Genomic DNA, 18,412 nt, shown 5'->3' with positions numbered 1-18,412 from the left:
TAAACAGGTTCAATATATGTCTAATGTCGAGCCTTTTAAGGTAAAAAAACTAATACTTACCATGACTTTAGTGTTCGTGCCCCGATTTTATGATAATATTTGATGATGATCATCATCAAATATATACTGGCGGCCAAAGGGGACAAATACATCCTTATTTCTATGGTTATATTCTGTATTTATTTTTCTTCATAAGTTAGGTTCTTTATAACATGAATATAAAAGTAAAATACAAAAACACATAAAAATATTATTATTACCCTTGTTACCTTGGAAATAAGGATGTGCTGCAATTATATTTGACCCCCTAACCTAACTTTACCTGTTTACAAATAAAGCCAATTAATGGATCTCCTTATCCAATGGGTATATATGAAATCCGAACCTAAATCACTAGTTTTAGGTACTAGCTTAGATTTCAATAATGTTTAAAACGAAATCATAAAATTCTATGATTATTATTGAAATATATGATATATAGTAACAGCACCAGTCATGGGACATTTAAGAGGAAATTTGGAGTATTTATGATATTTCCCTTGTACATGTAAATGGTCTTCCGCTTAGCGTGTTAAAAGATGAAAGTCCTATCCGCCTTTCATGTTTTAGGCGTGTTGTATCAAAGATACTGCAATGAGTTTCCACATAATTAACAAATTAAAACTATGCTTTTTTTCTCCAGTCATGGACACCAAAGCTCCAGTAATGGGCCCCCGGTAATGGACGTGGATCCAGTAATGGGCCCCCTATAATGGACATTGCTCTATCAGTATAAAATATTGAAATGGGGAATAAGTTATGGCAAAAAAAACAATTTTTGGTATAAGCTTTTATCGCTGAATGTATTTTTCTTTCCACAGCCAATTATTATTGTATTAGATTTATCGAGACAATTCTAATATACCCAAACACAATTAGTTAGGGTTTATTGCGATAAAGTTCCCATGGCCACCTCCTGTCTCCATCATCAGATCAAGTCCATGTTATCATAATATTGCATTATCATCCGATTTGCATACTTAATTACGTACTTACACAAAATTTCAACTGAATCGGAAATCGAAAAGTGGGTCAAATTCAGCTACCCAGATTTGACCCACACTAACTAACAAGGCAAGTTAAATAAAAGTTTGGAAAAACGATATTAATTTATCCTAAGTCCGAGAATACCTCCTGGTTGACATATTTCGTAACTACATTTTACTTCTGTATTGTTTAAAACATGAAATTATGGCATGGCAAGCATCATTATGTCAATTGTCCCATCATAGGAGGTATGCAGTTTTACAGCTCCTATAATGGGATTGGGCCAAATACCACTATTTTTTTACATCTGTGGAGTCACAACATAGTGTGTTGTATACCTTATCTCATGGTAAATGCAATTAACAAAACACATTCTAGTTTTCATCAAGTATTAATTAATTAAAATTTAATTAATTAACTCACCTCTCTTAGCGAAGTTGTTAAGAATTTTTAGTGATATTTTTTTTCAGTGGCACGACAACTTTTGGGTTGACGCACATTTCTTAAAAAATAACCGAATTTAATAAAAATTCAAACATAATCAGCTCTAGCACTCTTATTTATGATAAAAATATATCCAGTGTTTATAAACTACTTTTATACTTATACTTATTTTAGAGGAATTGTGGTTTTTTGTCCCATTACTGGTTCCGTGTCCATTATAGGGTATACTACTATAATTTCATAATTTTACTCTTAGCATAGTTGATTCTAAAATGATAACAAAAGTTCTTATTTTTTTATGTAACATAAGCTCAACGAACTAGATAAGTTCCCTTGCCAGCCACTTCCATAAACCATATATCCTCTCGGCTTCTATCAGCCGATACATTAGCTTCATCGATCGCTCGCGCACCTTAGGTACCCAATAATAGAGGGCTCCGGTTTAATCATACTCGCCTTACCAGGGCCACGGAATGCACGCTCCGGGCGTGCACGCTCGGCGTTGAGTTGAGGACTTGAGGCCCACCACCATGAATGTTTGCCTCCTCTACACTATCGGCGATGATCGTTGATAGTATCATTGGCAAGATCATCGTGCAAGCATCCACACGATCGCCTGTACAACGCAACCACCCGGCGTTTCCCTTTAGTGGGTGCCCAAAAAACCGACAACTCACTGGTCGCAGGCGATGATCCATCATCATCTCCGGGCCGTTTTCGGCTACAGCGATTGCTTTTTTACCGCTGAGAGCATCGCTGGTGCGCTCTCAGGTGACTGACGTAGCCAATCTTTGCAGCAAATGTGCTGCCACACTCGCTGCAGGTCAGCACTCTTCCGACGACGTATAATTATACAGTGATGGCCACAGGTGAGGAGGAGTATGCCCTCTACACTATCGTGCCCGCCAGTCATCGTTTATCATCGGCATCATCGCCGATAGTGTAGAGGAGTCATTATTAAATAAAACAAAAAATGTGTGGCGGTCGTTACCGTCGCCGGTACACTCTCAGAGCGTGTCCATTTTGTGGCACGACACAAGATGGCCGATAAATAAGGCTAGCTTTCTGTACAAAGGTGTTTAATCCAGATAACGGCCAAGATACGGTAAACGGTCAGGAAATACGTAAATAATAAAACTTGTGAATCCAAGAGCGATTTGTCGAAATTTGATCTAGTTCGAAAAAGTAAAGTTTAATTGTTGCGTTTGGTGATTTAGCATTGTGAAAATATTATTGAAAAACAACGGTGCTAAGTAAATAAATGTAACTCCGGATACCTACGAGTATAAACGACACCTTATTCTATAAGGTGCTACTTTATTAGTTGCAGATATTTACACAGCTGATAGTACTCGGTTCCTGGAGTATATTTAAGTATGAAACATTATAAGAAAAGTGAAAAACAAATTTACGTAAAAACACCCTGTGTGAACTTTTGTTTACCAACTGTTTACCTAACACCTAACTGTCTGGCCACTTCATCCTAATAACCTTTTGCAGTTTTCTCGCCGAACCATAATGAAATTTAATTATTTGTTCGGTAAATTAATACAACAAAAAAAAAAAAAAAATCTAAATTTCTATTTTTAAAGTTAATTGTTTTAAAGTAAAGTCTCATCTGTTAAAATATCTGCAACTAATAAAGTAGCACCCTATATAAATAATATAAGCTAAGTACTTACCACCAGCTCTTTACTGAATTACTGGAAAACGAAACTAAATAAATAACAAGCTCTAAAAATAGGAACTCCTTTATTTACATATGTAGCACATATTTACATCAATCAAGCTTACTCTACAGCTACACATAAAATGGCAACTTGAGCAAATTTACCTTAAGTTTAAGTAATATGTATTATGCTTTACGAATTATTGCTACGTTTGGTCGCATTTATTGAAGAGCGGATCACAGCCGGAATCTCAAATCACCTACTTTCTACTGTAACTACACCGTGGGACCTAATAAACAGACAAATTTTAGACGCTAAGATAAAAAATAAACATACGCGAAAAGAGTAAGTGACTTGAGAGGCCTTAAACAAAAGTTTAGGTACCTACATGTCATGAACTTTCTATAGGTACAGTATCATCATTATATTCATTACCCATCGAATACCAATTAATACCAGTTGCCAAATTGTATGACTGTTTGAAGTAGGATTTTATAAATGACGTTCATTAAAAAAAAGCAAAACGATTGCACCTACATATTATGCTGATTAATGAATGCCATACTTACTTGGAACATCGTATAGAGTCTGTTCGGAAAGAGAAGAGTCGTGGAATGTATTGGGCCTCATACATCCGCACAGACTCTAGTACGTGGATAAAGTTTGAGTGTTATTGTTGCCCACGGTGTAGTTTAAAAGTAATCATTCAATAGCTTTGTTTCATTTGACATGTGCAAAATTGTTCACTACAAAAGTGTTTCAAGTTACACCTAAATTTATTACCTACTTACCTAAATACAAATACACTAAGAAAACTATTAATATGCAGCATCCAACAAAAATAACTGTGATCACCTCTTAAGACCAAGGAATGAAAATATAAAAGAAAACGACCCTGATTTTTACTTACCCTAACTATAAGAAGATTTAAAACTCTTTGCGTAAAGTACACTAAGATGGAATAAGTTTCTAGTAACTCGACCAGGGTCCAGAAAATGAATTCTAAAGCTACTTAGAAATAAAAGTTAACGTTAACGTCAGATAATCTTAGCAAAGTAGTGAGTAATCCTTAAAGGTTCCAAAGTAGTCGACCTAATGGACCGCGAGCCAGCAACGGACTTTTAATACCAAGTTCCAGTCAGTCTATAACTGGTAAAATTGTTAAGGGAGATACACCATGCCTCGTGAATGTCAGCTTCCGCTCCTTTGGTAGATTGAGAAAGAAAAACAATACTCATTTTCCCCCAATTGACAATTTATCAAATTACCACTTTACCAGAAAGAGTTATTCTTTCACGTAATAAGTATGTAGGTACTTGGCTCGGGGTCTAAAATCCCAGTGAAAAAGGATAGTCATAAATATATATAGGTACCTACTTTATACCTGCAGCTTTACTAAAACCGCGTACCATGCGTCAAGTCACGTACGAGCTTCATTCGTAAATCTCAGTGGAATTTCGTAGTATTTGAACCAAATAAAGGAAAGAAGTTTTAAAAATCTCTTTGGACGAATAATTACACTAACATTTTGTACGGTCTAATTTTTTGTCATTTTTACAGTCGACGATGTATACTTACATTTAACTTGTGACATTTATTTCGGGAATATCACATTTTTGCCCTGCACTCGTTTCTTATTCTCTTAGAGCGCTTACAGACTAGAGTATTTTATGCGCGTAGGTAACTAAAATTCCTTAGCCAAGGAAAAAAGCTTCCGACCAAAATCGCTCTAAAATGGGCCAAATGCGTTATCGAGCGGTGTTTCAGGTCATAGTCATGTATCTAAAGAAAATAAAAAAGTGACTATTATAATACTCAACACATGAAGACACACGCCAATATACTTAATTGCGCACATTTGCATTTTTACTCGAAACACGCTAGTCTGTGAAAGCGCTCTCATTTCTTGCTACTCGCTACAACTCAGTTGTTCGACTAATTCATAATACTCGGAGCGGAATATCGCTAGACGCTATAAATTCAAATTATCCTCAGAATCACTGTCACTGGTATATTTTATGGCTTGTAGAATTTCATCTTCTATCTCAGCTTCATTTTGCTGAGTCTCGTCCACGGCGAGTTTATTATAAGCAATATTGGAGTTAACCAAGTTAGATGAATAGTGACTACCACAACAATATGCGCCGCATTTTTTAATAATACAGACAGTCAAAAAGTATAGCGATATGAAGCAAATAATGAACAGGGCCAGAGATAGTGCTATGTTTAGCCTGTAGTGCCAGTTCGCATTATCGATTTGCGGTAGGACAGTATTGGGGTAACAATAGAGTCGCGGCTCCACATCCGACATATTGAAAAGACGAGCGTCATCTAAACACGACAGGCATTGGCTATTGTGCGGGCCCGAGCACGTCGCACAAGTGTAGTGACACGGCAGGCAGACTAAAGGAGACTTGGCGGTTGTATCAAGAGCTTCCATATCGGCAGCTTCCAGAGCATTAGGAGCGTCAGTGCCTTGTCTTTTCCTGAGCTGGGGCGTCTCGAAATAAGTGAGGTTACGTCGTCTTGAGCTCCGCTCCTGCAGTAACTCGCTGGCGTACGTCCCGGGCGGACAGCGCGCGAAGCACCGCCCCTCGTACAAGTGCAAACCCTTCGCGCATTCTAGTGGAAGAGAGAACAGAGCCGTTTAATTACATAGGTCAAAGAACCAGAGTCCGCCACCACCCAGCACCTCCAGCCTCCATGCAGTCATGTTGCTCGAATGATGATGCAGATGCTCCACACTAGCGATCCTTCAGTCGGAGATAGAATCGAGGAAACTAGGATAGGTTATAGAATCTTGTCACTGATCTCAAATAATTTTGATTGAATTATTAAAATTGTCTCAAAACAAAACACGTTGTTATAGTGACCATGCTCGAAAAGACGTGCACAAAATTAAATGAAATCAGAGGTAATCTCTTGAATTTCAGTGAGCTGTGTAGGTGGACAGTGAGAACAAATAAACATCAAGCGATAAATTAAGTGGACACAGATATTTACGGTTCAATACACATACTTTTTTTAGTCCCAAATTTGCCGAAGATTGATTTTGAGCCATTTTTTTTACTTCATTTTATTTATGGCTAAATTTAGTTACTTTTTATAAAGTAATTGAGCGGTAGTACAGATAATTTGACGACTGGTTATTGTTATTGAGTAGTGTCTTGTTAGTTTTACGAGACTCAAGTAGGTATGTTACGTGCATTTTATCAGTGAATTAAAAAGCGTGTTGCAACAAGCGGTAGAAGCGAAGCAAAACATGCAACATAAACATAAACAATACAAGTGTGTTTACAATAAATCATAGTAACAGTGTTTCTTACGATCTACTTGTGTTATGTTCAAACTAAATTAACATGGAACTAAATGCGACTAACTGCTTTAAAAAATACGATCAGAGACAAGACTCGTCTGAAATGAAAATCTGTGTTACGTTTTGTAATAAAAGATTGTTTTTATTATTATTTTCGTTCACATATGACCAATATATACATATTATGCATCAACATTTACATTTAAATACATCGTACGGTAGCTACTTAACGATGTAGATGAACAATTTTACATTTGATACAGTGAGTGTTACAAAAGTGATCCTCGAAGAGCGAAATCTGCTCGCGCCTAGCTACTTACTCGAACTTACCTACACTCTTTAACATGGCCATTACTTGTATAGCTTAAAAACTTAACAAATACCGCAAGGATTATGTGAAAATTTGTTTTATAGAATTTCGCTTCTCAAAATATTTATATTCTATGAAAATGTATTTCATAAAAAAAAATCTATGATTCCGTTATTTTATTACCTTTATCTACCGTAAGCTATGACTTTTTCACAAATTATGAATAACCACGGTTTAATAGTAAACACATTTTTTGTGAAATGAAATATTACATAATGGAATACCAGGTTTTAAATACGAGTAAGTATAAAACTACACAAACTCAGGGTACCTTTTAAGTTTTTAACCTATAATTAATTTACTGAAGCTATTGTTTACAAGAATTACTTTTACAGAATTACATTAAACATTAATTTAACTACCAGTCGATGAGAAATGATGATCTTTTCAGTCATTTTTATAACAACTATTTCAATTTACATGTGAGCAAATTTGTACAAGTCTCCAAATTGTTTAACTTGACACATACTTATAATGTACTGTACATAATTATGTTATGCTAAAATTAGATTACACCTAGATGGATTGGCAATCTCCGCTATGATCACAACCACAATATGCAATTATATTTTATTACAATTACGTTAACTTGATTGGATCTACTTAACAACAATGATATTATACGTAATAGTGCATTACTTGCAAAGGTCAGGAAATACAAAATTGCCAGCTGTTTTCACAAGCACAAGGCTGGCCTGCTATATTCCTATTTCGGTATCTTGTCACAGTGACAATCAATATGAAAGTAGAGAGATAACTCATACTATTGTCACTGTGACAATGTACAAAATGGGTAGGAAATTAAATTCTTTGTACAAAATTGCCTTAAAGCTTCCCTAAAAGCCTTTGATTATATTTATTCGCGAATGTTTGGGAATAAATACGCTACCCCATGTAGGTCTATTAATATTGGTTCTAATTAACCTACGGATTAAAGTCTTAAAAAGTTGAGAAGATTGTTAGTTTTTTATACGATTTGTTTCTGGCCCGTGTGTAAAAATAGTTATTTACGATACAAGTGCGGAAAAGAGGAAATTCGAAACGAGTGGCGATACATTAAAACACGACCAAAGGGAGTGTTTTAAAACGACACGAGTTGCGAATTACCTATTCGCACGTGTATCTTACAACGTTTTACAGTACATAATATGTATATACTGTAAAATGTTTAAAGGACCATATTATGGCCCTTTATTTATTGTATTTATTACCTATAATATCATTGCTTGGCTCTACGTTTAAAGGCATTATTATTTAACACTTTAATTTAACATCAACTTATTGTAAACAGATATGTATGTATGTCGAACGACTAATGAAACTACAATATTGGCGAATTGAAAAATCCAACGCCTGCAATGGACATAAATATTGAAAAAACGACATTCTGGAGCCGTGTATCAGCATCGTCGGACTGGATGCAAAATATGACGAATTTATAATTGTTTGTGCAGGCCGTAAATGCATAGATCAAAAACATATTTGGCAATTGAATCACTGGCAAGTATATACATACAGGTTGCTGAAAAATATCCTACACACTCTTATGTCTTGACAACAGAGGGCCTAATCAAGTGACAATAGTAGAAAACGCCTATCGAATCTTAAATACTGCATGGACATGATCACATGACAAAGATCCTATTAAACGTTTACTTTTGATTGACTTTGACGATAACGACTCATCTTAGGTGCGAGTGGCTACGGCCCTTTGTTTTGTTTGTAAAACAGATATTTGTGAGCACATTGTACGCTTCGATATTCTCGATAACGACTGCAAGTTACAAACTTTTATGTCAGTAAAATAACAAATGCCCTCCTTGTAATTATTTGTTCTTCCTTGCCGCTCATCATGTGTAGGTTCAATATGTTAAGTCTTTTCTGGCTTGGATTTTTTTTCGCGTAGCGGTAATGCTTTTTTACGGCCTGAGTGGCGGAAATTTAATTTAGATCGTCCATAAATATAAATGCGCTACAATTTGGTATCACCATTGATTGGGATTTTACACATCCCGAATTCAAAATAACTTATAGCCTAAATGTCCTAAATCAGATAATATTCGTAAGTTAAATAAATTTATTTATCTGAAGTAATTAAAATGTTTTTTTTTTATTGGCACTAGAGGTATGAGTTGTGGTAGGAATTAAAATAATGTCCACATCTTCAAATTGGATACTTAAATTTGTAAATACTGATAACCAATAAAAAAATAGAACTACTTAGTAAAATTGTTGCAATAAGTTAAGTACTATTTTATTTAGGTCTGGTTCAAGACCATTTTATTATTTTTTAAATTTTTACACTTCAATGTTTAGATAGAATTTAAAATACGTATTTTAATCAAATAATGATTACATCTTGTCTTTTCTTGGCCATCTTGCATTTCATTTCAAGTAATACATGTAGACATTAAATTATTTGATAACGCAAGACAACAATTGAATGAAAATTCACATGAACGACCAAATTCGATACGCATATAGATACAATTTTATAATACATGATTTCATGATGGTTTGATACGATTAACATGGACGTATTACACAATCGTATATTATATTACTTTTACGTAATTGCACTTGTTCATTACTAAGTTCAAGACTCTTGACAATGTCAAATCGACGCAATTAATGTATGAACCTTTATAAATATTGGGATGAATTTTATTTTATACAAACATTAACATGACTAAATGATGTTTACACTGTTTCGCAAAACATAAACTTGAATGTAACTCTTGAGGTAAGCAAATATTTGCTATAAGTATATTTTTAAGGCTATATAAATATAGAGTAGGTAATAGACTTTTTTCTAATTAATAGACTTTTTTCTTGTAAGCCTCAACGATATACTTATAGCAAATAGATCAGATTAAACATAACGTAGATAGCTTAATAACTTGGTGTAAATGACTTGTATTTGGCCAACAGAATAATAAACTGTTGGCAGGTAACTCAAGGTAAACCTGCAATTTATCTAATATAAAGAAAAGTTGTATTAAGTACGATGATAATATTTATAACAAATTAGCTAATGATATTTATCACCTTGGTAATAGGATGATATTTACAATATTTCATGAAAATTATATAAGTTTACAGTAAAACATTAAGTAAATCATAGTTATTATTTAACAGCTTGTACTTATCTTTAAATACACACTATCGCCTGGATTTTGAGGCTAAGTCCATTTAGAAAACTCTCTCAAACATTTTTTTATAATCCAAAGGCATATCCAGACTTTAATAATCTGATCCTAATTTGAATATAGAAATTGAAATGAAATTGGTATCAAATTGAAATATCAAATGAAATCAAATTAGTATCATATTTTTAAAATCTGATCGCGTCTCTCAGAGTAAGCTCACAATTATTCTAAAATGGACGTGCAAAAGGATTATCAGTTACTTATTTGATTCAAGAATTAATTAAGTCTAAAGGATCAGTCCTTGATTTTAACCATTTAATTTCCTAACCCGCTTGATATCTATAATATAACCCATTGACTAGCCAATAAGACTGATCTGCAACGCTCGGAAAAAAGGATTACCTATTACGCACACAGATATTAGGTATAACTATATACAATAAAAAAATGAAAATCTCACATCGTGTGCCTGAAACCATTTAACGGTGCAATATCAAATGTCAAAGTCACCACTGTTTTTAGTGAAAATATTCTTAGTTTACACGATACTAAACAATTTTGCTGCATATGTTTGGCACCTACATATAGTCTGTATCTTTAGGTATTTAAATAAAACTAAACAAACAATTTGTAAATTTTCGGGTAGTTACAACATTTATTGGTTAACCAACTAAATAAAAAACCGCTTGGATCAGTCACTGAACGACCTGACTTTAACCTACATTATATGATAATGTAATGTTTTCATCTACCCTCAACTGGCTTGCGGAGCCATTTGAGGGTAGATTTTGTTTACTTTTATTTAAATACCTAAAGATACAGAGTATAAGAGCATGAAAGCTTTCCTTGATCCGAGCATTTGTGATCTGTCATTGTCGTATGCTACGGCAGTGCTTCCTTAGCCTATTCTGAACCAAGCAAGTAACTGTAAACCCCGACCTATAATTAAATTAACTTAGTAAATTTAACTAAAATCACAAGAGCCATGAGCACGCTAAGTCACCATAACCGGGGTCGGGTGTTGTATTAAGCAGGGGGCCCGGGGCGGTCTTGATTGTAAGTCTAGGTCTAGTCTTAGGCTAGCAGTTAGTGCACAGTCGCTTCTTAGTCTAGGTTTAGGCTGTCTGCCTGTCGGCTCGAGCCGATGTCTCGGCGCAAGTAAGCAGGCGTCGGCCAGTAACAGTAACAGGAGGAGACACAAACCTAGGCAGCGGTGCGAGGGGGGCGGCGCTCGCGCAGAGCATCCTGAGCGCAGCGCGTCCGCGCCGTCGGCGCGCGCGTCTGAGGGTGCTTCCTCGCGGATCTGCACAGACAGCAAGTAACTGTTAATCCCTGAATTTTCTGTAGCCGCACTTGGCCGATAGCGAGCCGTTAAAGTCAATTAAAATTGATCTTTTATTGATTAATTATAGAAAAAAATATATGTAGAACGATTTCGATGACTGATGGGAAAAATATACGAACAGTTTATACATTTAAAAAGATAAGTAAACAGTAAATTATGCACCTATTGGCGTTATGCTACGGCAAAGTAAGGCACTGGTTTTTAGCGGAGTTAAGACGAAACTATAACTAACATAATGTTGTAGGTAAGTACATAACATGGTTGACTGGTAGAGAATGTCATTAGGCATTAGGCATCCGTAATATGGATATTATTTTTCTATTATGTGTAAGTAACTATATTAATATTATCATTGAAAAACGTAAAATCATAAGTTAGTTAGATAATATTGAACTGTAATTAAAAAAAAAACAGACAAGTGCGAGTCGGACTCGCCCACCGGGGGTTCCGTACTTTTTAGTATTTGTTGTTATAGCGGCAAGAGAAATACATCATCTGTGAAAATTTCAACTGTCTATCACGGTTCATGAGATACAGCCTGGTGATACACAGACGGACAGTGGAGTCTTAGTAATAGGGTCCCGTTTTTACCCTTTAGGTAGGAAACCCTTAAAATAAGCTATGCAGTTAACATACGTAAAATTTATTAAATCTCACCAAACAAACATTTCTGTTTATTATCGATTTTGCCGCACCGTCTCATTAGGCTATATTTAAAATGAATTTCGTTTCGAACGCACCGCAGTCTGACCGCAGGCGACCCAACGTGCGATTCATTAGTGCAGCGGTTGCATTGCCTGCGTTCCAGTCAGGTTTCTATTCACGAAACGAGCTGGTTGACTAAGGCACGCCCATCACGGACGAGCGTTATGGTTGTACCGTGAAATCCGTAACGACTGCGTAATTGCAGCTTATAGGTTGTGCTGGAGTGGCATTTGGACATACAAATTTATCAGTAACGGCGCGATTCGGCAAATGAATAAGAGATTCATTAGACATGAAATAGTAAAGATATGTGACGTTCCACGGCAAAAGGTACCTTATGGCGGTTGGCGCTTACGCTATTATTAACGCCGCTCCAAATTCAGCTGGGGCAGTGGTACCTTTTGCCGTGGAACGTCACATTTCTTTACTATTTTATGTCTAATGCATCTCTAATTCATTTCCCGAATCGCGCCGCAAGTCTAATGTTGTTTTAATCTAGGTGCAATTCAAACTTACATTGTGAAATCAAAATGATATCTAAATTATAATTTAATTTTTAACAAGCAGAAACGTCAGTGAACGACGCTATTAAGCATAGAATATTTTTTTTTATTTTTTTTATTTATATCTAAATTATGTCAGTAGCGCGTTCATTTAGCTCGGTCTTGTCCGTCTGTCCGTACATGTATTGGTGCGAGCGAGATGCACGGGCGATTGACATCATTTGTGACGTTCCACGGGAAAAGGTACCTTATGAGGGTTTCTAGTTTCGGAGATATTAAATGTTTTGTAAAGAGGTGAAAAAATGCTAAATTTTTTTTTATTGTGTGATCTGAAACCTTAATGCGTAACGTTTGTTTACCTGTTTTTATTTTTGTTATAAGTTAGTTATAAGCCTAGTAATGTCGTCTCAGAGTTTAGTAGAAAAGGTACCTTATGGAAAAAAGATTGAAAATTCCCAAAAAAACTAGTCAATACGGGAAAAGAAGTTTGGTAGAGAACTGTATTAGCATTCTGCAAAACTAATTTGATAATTTCAGTTCTGGTTGGGGCGCCTCGCAAATATTATAACCGTACATTGACCGACATCACAAATCCAAGTAGACTGCTATTATACCAAAGTTACTCTCGTCAAGTCTTTCTTAACTAGAATGATCTTCATTTGGTTTGGTCGCATGCAGTAAATCAGCCATTGGTTTGCTGAAAAATGCCAATACCCGACGCATTACCTTATGGAATATCTGAGGTCATTGAACCTCAATGCCGCTCATCTTCAATAGCAACCGAAATATATTATTGATAAGAAATAGACGATTTATACCATTACCAAAATATTATTAGTTTATCCTAACTGTTCCATCATCATCATGCCTCATCATGTAACTTGACCACAAGGTACCTTTTCATTACATACAAATTATTGGTCTTTTTTAAGATTATTATGACGAAGAACTAATTAAATTTGGGGCAGTTTAATGTAAATTAATATTTTCTATTCATAAAAGATAAACTGTAATATGATTGATATTTTGTAGTGATGTATTATTAGATTTATTTCCATAAGGTACCTTTTCGTAAATGTATGGAGCAAATACTGTTATTGTTATGTAAGTTTAAAGTGGCATAAGGGGTTAAATATAGTATTTAGTTGGGGTTTTAGGATTTATTTCATTTGAATGACAGAATTTCTTTCATATGTGCTCAGAAAAATTGATTGTGTGTCACATTAAAAGTAAAAATATTCAATTTTGTGATTTTATATGAAAAAGTCAGAAAATACATTTTCACCTCTAAATCGGTATTGTTTTTTGCTTAAACTGTCTGTCAGTGTCGTTTTCTAATAGATAAAATTGAAATCTTGCGAGCTCATTGCAATCACTCGTGAAAATGAAATAAAACTTTATTTTCAAGAGATTGGTTAGTATACACATAAATCAGTCGATATCAAAAGTTTCTATTTGCATTACAGAACAAGTCGCAATATTTTTTTAATCTCAGATATATAAGGTATTATTATTTGTAGTCAACTATGTAACTTACTTCAGGAACATAGTTTTTTAGGCGGCTAAACTTAAAACTTCTCTATCGTAAAGTTGCTCATTTCACAACATTATTTTCAAAAAATCATATCTCTGTAACTACGCAACCTAGAAGGTTGATCTTTTATGTTATCGATAGCTTATTTATTGTAGATTACTGGGGTATGCATAACTCCATACCCGCCATAAGGTACCTTTGACCGTAGGACGTCACATTTAGATATAATTATTATGTCACAATATAAGTTTGAACTGGCCTCCAACAGGCGTATTCTAATTTTAGTTATTCGATATGTTTCCGATATGATACTGATCTGACAATGTCAAACTTCAACCAAAGGCGTCACTGTTGACACTGACAGATCAGTATCATATCGGAAACAGATGGAATAACTAAAATTCGAATACGCCTGCTAGTTCTAATGCCAAACCTGATTCAGTCGTGGAAGCGCGATCGCGGTAAGATCCGCGATAGACTAAGCTTTAAGCTAGGATCCGTCTCACATGCGCGTTTTCCGGGCGGGGCGTGTACGTTTTATATGCAAAAGCGGCGCGCCCCGCTCACGCCCCGCCCGGAAAACGCGCCTGTGTGACGAAGCCTTTAACATATTATTGATTAAAACAACATATTAATTGTGACCTTTCTGTACATAAGTAGGTATTTAATTTTGACTATAAGGGAATACCTTCTGGCATTAAGCCTGCCTTCGGTACTTAACTCTACAGTTTTCATTTATGCAATAAACCGTCAAACTGTTAATAAATAAATATCTGCTATTCGTGCTAATATAAATATTGAGGTCGATCGAAAATATTATTGGCTCCCATTTAATTAAAACGATTTCGTTCGATAGGCTATGATTGTTTTGATTTCGATTTGTATTGCTGTACCTACAGAAAATACAAATAAATTAAGAAATAAGTACAACGTAAGTAAGTATCATAAATAAATATCATCATCATTCTCTTGCCCTTTTCCCATTCACTTGGGGTCGGCGCAGCATGTCTTTCTCTTCCACACCTCTCTGTCGCCCTTCATCTCACCATTCACTTGCGTTCGTTTCATATCATCTCTCACACAGTCCATCCACCTTTTCCTCGGTTTTTCTCGGTTTTAAGTATCATAAATAAATATATGCCTATTTTTTAAATTAATATTTTATATAATAATTTTATGTATGTTAGTACTAAATATTATTTATTCTGTGGCCAGCGCCAACATCTTTAGTAACATTGAGTTTTACTTGTCTGATATAAATCAAACAAGTGATATTAATACAGATAATGAAAGTTTTACTTGATATAAGTAGGTAAATATTAACAACAACAATGAGAGTCGCTAATTTGCTAATTATCTCAACTTTAACACACTGATTAAGACCAATTTTGCGGTATTAACAAAACAGTATCATAATATTCAGCATATTAACGTATTACAACAAAATCGTTACATAGTTATTACGCGTTTTAGTTATGACATCGCCATACCATATCGTTTGCTTCCATCGAAGTTATGTCCAAATTCCAAGATCCGCGTCCTGTAGTGAACCAGTTTTAATAGTACATTACGATGCAAGTGCGAAAAGTAGGAAATTTGCAACGAGTGGCGATAAATTACAACACGACCGACCTATTCGCACGTGTATTGTACTACGTTATACAGTATGGTGCTAGTTACCGCACTTGGGGGTAAATTAGCACCATATGTACTGAAAAAATATTACAGCGACTTGACATCTTTACAATGAGGTAAGGTAAAACCCGGCAAGTTGAAATAAGTATAGTGCCCACTTCCACTCTTTTCCACTCTAGATTAATATTTCGAATGATAATGAGTATAATTATAAGTATAGCTTACCTAAAAGTTGATAGCAAAAATAAATTGTTGAATCGGTTGAATAGATCGTCTTTGTACTTAAATTTCTGTATTGCATTTCAACCTAGGTACCTACCTATTACGTACAATTAAGTGATTGCTATTACGTGAGTACTTGCTAGGTGAGTGATTACTAGGTACTAATAGGTATTTACAAATTATTACTTGGGGATGCTCAAGAAACTCTTTTTAATATTCAATTCTCTGAATAATCCCAACTTTTCATTTAAATAAGTGTTTTGTGTTTTCTTTTTCGTTATTAAAGTGACCTTCGTAATGTACAGAGGGTATATTCATAACATCGTCGTGGATATATGCTTGAAGGAGGTTTTTAAATCGAATCACTCGACCAAGATTTTGTATATGAAGGGTGATTTCACCCGTGTATTGTATAGAACAAACATCTCATGTGACAAGGGTTCCTTTCAATGATTACGTCCCGTAGACAGTGGCGGATTTGCAGTCTTGGCCGCCCTAGGCCCCAGGCCTTGTAGTAAACTAGCCGCCCCTGTCTCAGCACCAACATATAGACTGCCTCCTTGCTGTCGCCCCATAATGTCTTGCCGCCCTAGGCCCGGGCCTCTGTGCCTTAGGGGAAATCCGCCACTGCCCGTAGATTGTGAATATGGTACTTCCTTATGCTGTCGAGTTTACAGACATCTTTACGCGCCAACGTTCCAAAAATATGCATCTTTACACGACTTTATTGTCAGTGTCTTAGAAGTTTGTAAATATATTTTGGAACGTTGGATTGTGTGAACTCGACCGTAGTACTAAGACTTAAGACAACGAAAACTCACTCACTGTCAGTATTTCTTAAAACTTCGTTTCTCAGTACAAACAGCAACACAAGGTAACATTCCATTCCACTCCACCACTCCACCGCAGCTGCACTACTGCTCCGACACATCGATGTTATTGCCAATTTCCATGGTAAAATAAAATGAATGACAAGACAATGAATAATGACAGTAACGTCGCAACAGTAGTGCAGCTGTCGTTGGAAATGGACTGTCCATCGGTGGACCTTATGCGGTTTTCTAATAAGGTTTACATCGGTAAAACTACAACGGTAGGTTTACAACGGACAGTTAACAGTGTGGGCGAAGGTACTATAAGGAGAGATGGCTAATTGCGTCGAGCACTTATATGCAAACAAATTATGTCACGAAGACGATACAGAAGCTTTTGTATCTAATTTTAAACGCAGGCGTGGCTCAATCCGCGATTTCATCGCTTTACTACAGGTACATCCGTTTAGTACTATTATTTATTCTGTGCTCGTAGCCGCAACACTCGCAACTACACCGCGATTTTTTGGAAAGCTTTATTAAGAAGATACCTTTCGAGGGGCTTCAAAAATACTCTATCTAGTGAGAAAGTGCCGTGTGTTTTATTTACACGCCTACAATAATTCTCCTTCCTTTGGTCCTTGAGTGATGTGTATCACGAGATCCTCTGTAATACATAAGTGTCACGGAAAGTAATCCAAGATATTTTTCCCACGTCTAAGAGCATTAATGCTGAGTGTTTGCGTCTGTCACAGACATGTATGTTAATAGAACAGCATGAGCATGGTACCGTAATTATCACGATTGTAGGATCTTCTTTTTCTAATTCTTAAGCTATGTGGCATACGCATGACATAATGTTAAGATCAGGACCCTGAAAATAGGAGTAAACGTCAAGCGCCAAGTGTCAAAATAATAGCATGATACGGACAGTCGGACACCACTAACGTCTTCCCATAAATTATGTAGAGTCAGTCCATGAAAATTCTGCAGCGGATTTGATAGCCCACGCAGTGCACGTGTTATTTTAAACGTCAAACTTCTATGAAATTATGACGTATAAATGACACTTGCACTGCGTGGGCTATCAAATCCGCTGCAGACTTTTCTTGGTCCGGCTCTATCACATATCACATCTGTATAGAGCTTCATGTTAATTTTATTAATACCTTTACCAAAAACCATGATGTAATAATTATTCGCTGAAATTTAAATATTTTTTGGAGATGTGTCACATCAGGGGCATTTTTATCTGTAACAATGACCTTTTATTTATGTAGACGTGTGACGTTCATAGCTGACAAAACTAAAATTTGATCCAACGATTTTGACAACTTGACAGGTTGGCGTCACCCATACGACTAACTAAATATAGGTTCCGGAACCTATATTTGATGGCTCACGATCGTGCGCCTGGTACCATATCTACCTCTTTTTACTTACATCCATGATCTGTAAGGAGTTTATTGACTCAATTGTTTAAAGAGAACCAACACAATGTGCGCGAAGTAAGTGCATTTGTACGGTCTACCTAAAAATGTGTCTTTGGGTTTGTGTCTCTGCACTCAACTCTGTTGTAATAAACAGACGAGTTTAATGTACTTAAGCGTGTATGTTCTACTTAATAACAAGAGAAAATACCACTTCCTGTCCAGAAAATTGCCAGATACGAAGAGAAACG

At 35.7% G+C, this 18,412-nt stretch overlaps 1 protein-coding gene across 2 annotated transcripts in view; it reads right to left on the bottom strand.

Annotated features, from left to right (window-relative positions):
- Positions 1–3,205: 3,205 nt before the first annotated feature.
- Positions 3,206–18,412, bottom strand: part of LOC134798687 (furin-like protease 1) — a 370,044-nt gene continuing 354,837 nt past the window's right edge. For both annotated transcript variants that reach the window (XM_063771058.1, XM_063771059.1), the window contains 2 exons: positions 11,179–11,278; positions 3,206–5,762 (listed from right to left, as the gene is read on the bottom strand). In XM_063771058.1, the coding sequence (XP_063627128.1) occupies positions 5,113–5,762; positions 11,179–11,278 (750 nt within the window). In that variant the 3' untranslated portion in view covers positions 3,206–5,112. The remainder of the gene's footprint in view (positions 5,763–11,178; positions 11,279–18,412) is intronic.

This window comes from Cydia splendana, chromosome 17, assembly GCF_910591565.1.
Source record: "Cydia splendana chromosome 17, ilCydSple1.2, whole genome shotgun sequence".
Lineage (NCBI taxonomy): Eukaryota > Metazoa > Arthropoda > Insecta > Lepidoptera > Tortricidae > Cydia > Cydia splendana.
The sequence above is the reverse complement of the archived record's forward strand: the minus strand, read 5'-3'. Positions and strand labels throughout refer to the sequence as shown.